The following is a 1,685-nucleotide window of genomic DNA, read 5'->3' on the forward strand; positions in this document are numbered from 1 at the left end:
TTTAGAGGTATTTTTAAAATTTTCAAAGATAACACATCAATGTATATTAATACACTAGTGTGTATATATAAATAATACACATTTAAAAATAAGAATAAAAGTTATGTTCCTAGCAATTTTACGTGTGTTATTAATTCTCATGAGTCTTATAGAAAAAAAATATATTGAAATATTCAATGAAATTAAATGCATATAAAAGGTTCATGTACCAAAGAAAATGCATATAATTAAATTCATTTTCTCCATAAAATAATTCCAAATTTAAATTATTAACAAATGCTCTTAGTACGTTTATCATTAAAATTCTTAGGATTTAGTTAAAAATTATAAGAGCATTATTTAAGTAATTAATAGCAGAAACGAAAAATTCAGCTATAAATTGGTGAGGGGTTTGGTTATTTGTGTAACATTTCAAGTTTCAACAATTGTAAGCGAGAGAGATAGAAGTGTTGTGTCAAGAGAGGATGCCTCGCGGAACGCTTGAAGTCATTCTTGTCAGCGCAAAAGGTCTTAAGGACGCTGATTTTCTCAGTAAGTCATGCAACTAAAATCGCTCCATTATTATATTCTTCTGAAAAACAAATTATAGCATGTCATCTTTTAAGGAACGAGAATTAGTTTTAATATTTTGGTATTTTTTTGTGCTTAATCGATCGATTTTTTTACTCCAAGTTGAAGATATATATTATTATTATTTTTCAATTCAGCGTATTGTTTTCCGATTTTTTGCATGTCAAGAATTTTCAGCTACGTTGTTGGAGAATTCAAAATAGACTAGATTGTAAATTAATATCTGATTTATTTGATGAACAGAAAAAATGGATCCTTATGTAATTCTCACTTATCGAGCACAGGAGAATAGAAGCAGTGTGGCAAGAGGTTTAATTTGTTTTCTCTTGATCAAATACATATTGGATCTGACAGAAACATTATTATTGCAGTTTCAAAATAATTAATTGCTGTGTGTTACGTTGTGTATGTGTAGGTGGAGGATCTAACCCTCGTTGGAATGAGAGCTTTCTTTTCACAGTTTCTGATAATGTTGCTGAACTTAATCTGAGGATTATGGACAAAGATACTTTTACTCGGGATGATTTTCTTGGTGAGGCAAGGTGAGTCCAAATTAAATTCTTCTTACTATCAACCTAATTATATGTAGAAATTCAGTGATTAATCTTATTATGTAGTTGATTCTATTTTGTTTAAACTTTGTTGATGATGGTCATGGTTTTTAAATTTTACTTTTATTGTATGAAATGTTCACACTGTAATAGAAAACTGCTGTTGCCTTAATATTTTATTCTCACCATTTTCTTTTTTTGTATCTTATATATCCCTTTCATTTCTGAGTTTCCTTTTCATAATTAATCTCATACTTAGCTGTTGAAAAATTATATATAGCTAGTTAGTGCATTTGTTTTGATATATGGCAGAATTCCATTAGAACCAGTTTTTGCTGCGGGTAGCATTCAGGAAACTTCTTACAATGTTGTTAAGAACCAGAATTATTGTGGGGAGATTAAGGTGGCTCTCACTTTTAATCCCGAGGTAAGTTACGTTCATGTAAAAAAATCACAACTTATATACCTAGCCTACCTATTATATAGTTCTTTGACCAGAGTCACAATAGCATTATAGCGTTTCTTTTACGTATACTTTTAGTTTTTATATGATACTACGATATA

The 1,685-nt window shown here is 29.2% G+C and overlaps 1 protein-coding gene across 3 annotated transcripts in view; it reads left to right on the top strand.

The window, feature by feature from the left end:
• Window positions 257-1,685, top strand: part of LOC107638023 (C2 domain-containing protein At1g63220-like) — a 2,244-nt gene continuing 815 nt past the window's right edge. Inside the window, exons 1-4 of one of the 3 annotated variants that reach the window (XM_021120222.1) lie at window positions 257-535; window positions 814-879; window positions 986-1,112; window positions 1,434-1,548. In XM_021120222.1, coding sequence (XP_020975881.1) covers window positions 819-879; window positions 986-1,112; window positions 1,434-1,548 — 303 coding nt within the window. In that variant the 5' untranslated portion in view covers window positions 257-535; window positions 814-818. The remainder of the gene's footprint in view (window positions 536-813; window positions 880-985; window positions 1,113-1,433; window positions 1,549-1,685) is intronic. The other 2 variants (XM_016341224.2, XM_016341225.2) reach the window with 2 other exon arrangements.

Source organism: Arachis ipaensis, chromosome B04 (genome assembly GCF_000816755.2).
Source record: "Arachis ipaensis cultivar K30076 chromosome B04, Araip1.1, whole genome shotgun sequence".
NCBI lineage: Eukaryota > Viridiplantae > Streptophyta > Magnoliopsida > Fabales > Fabaceae > Arachis > Arachis ipaensis.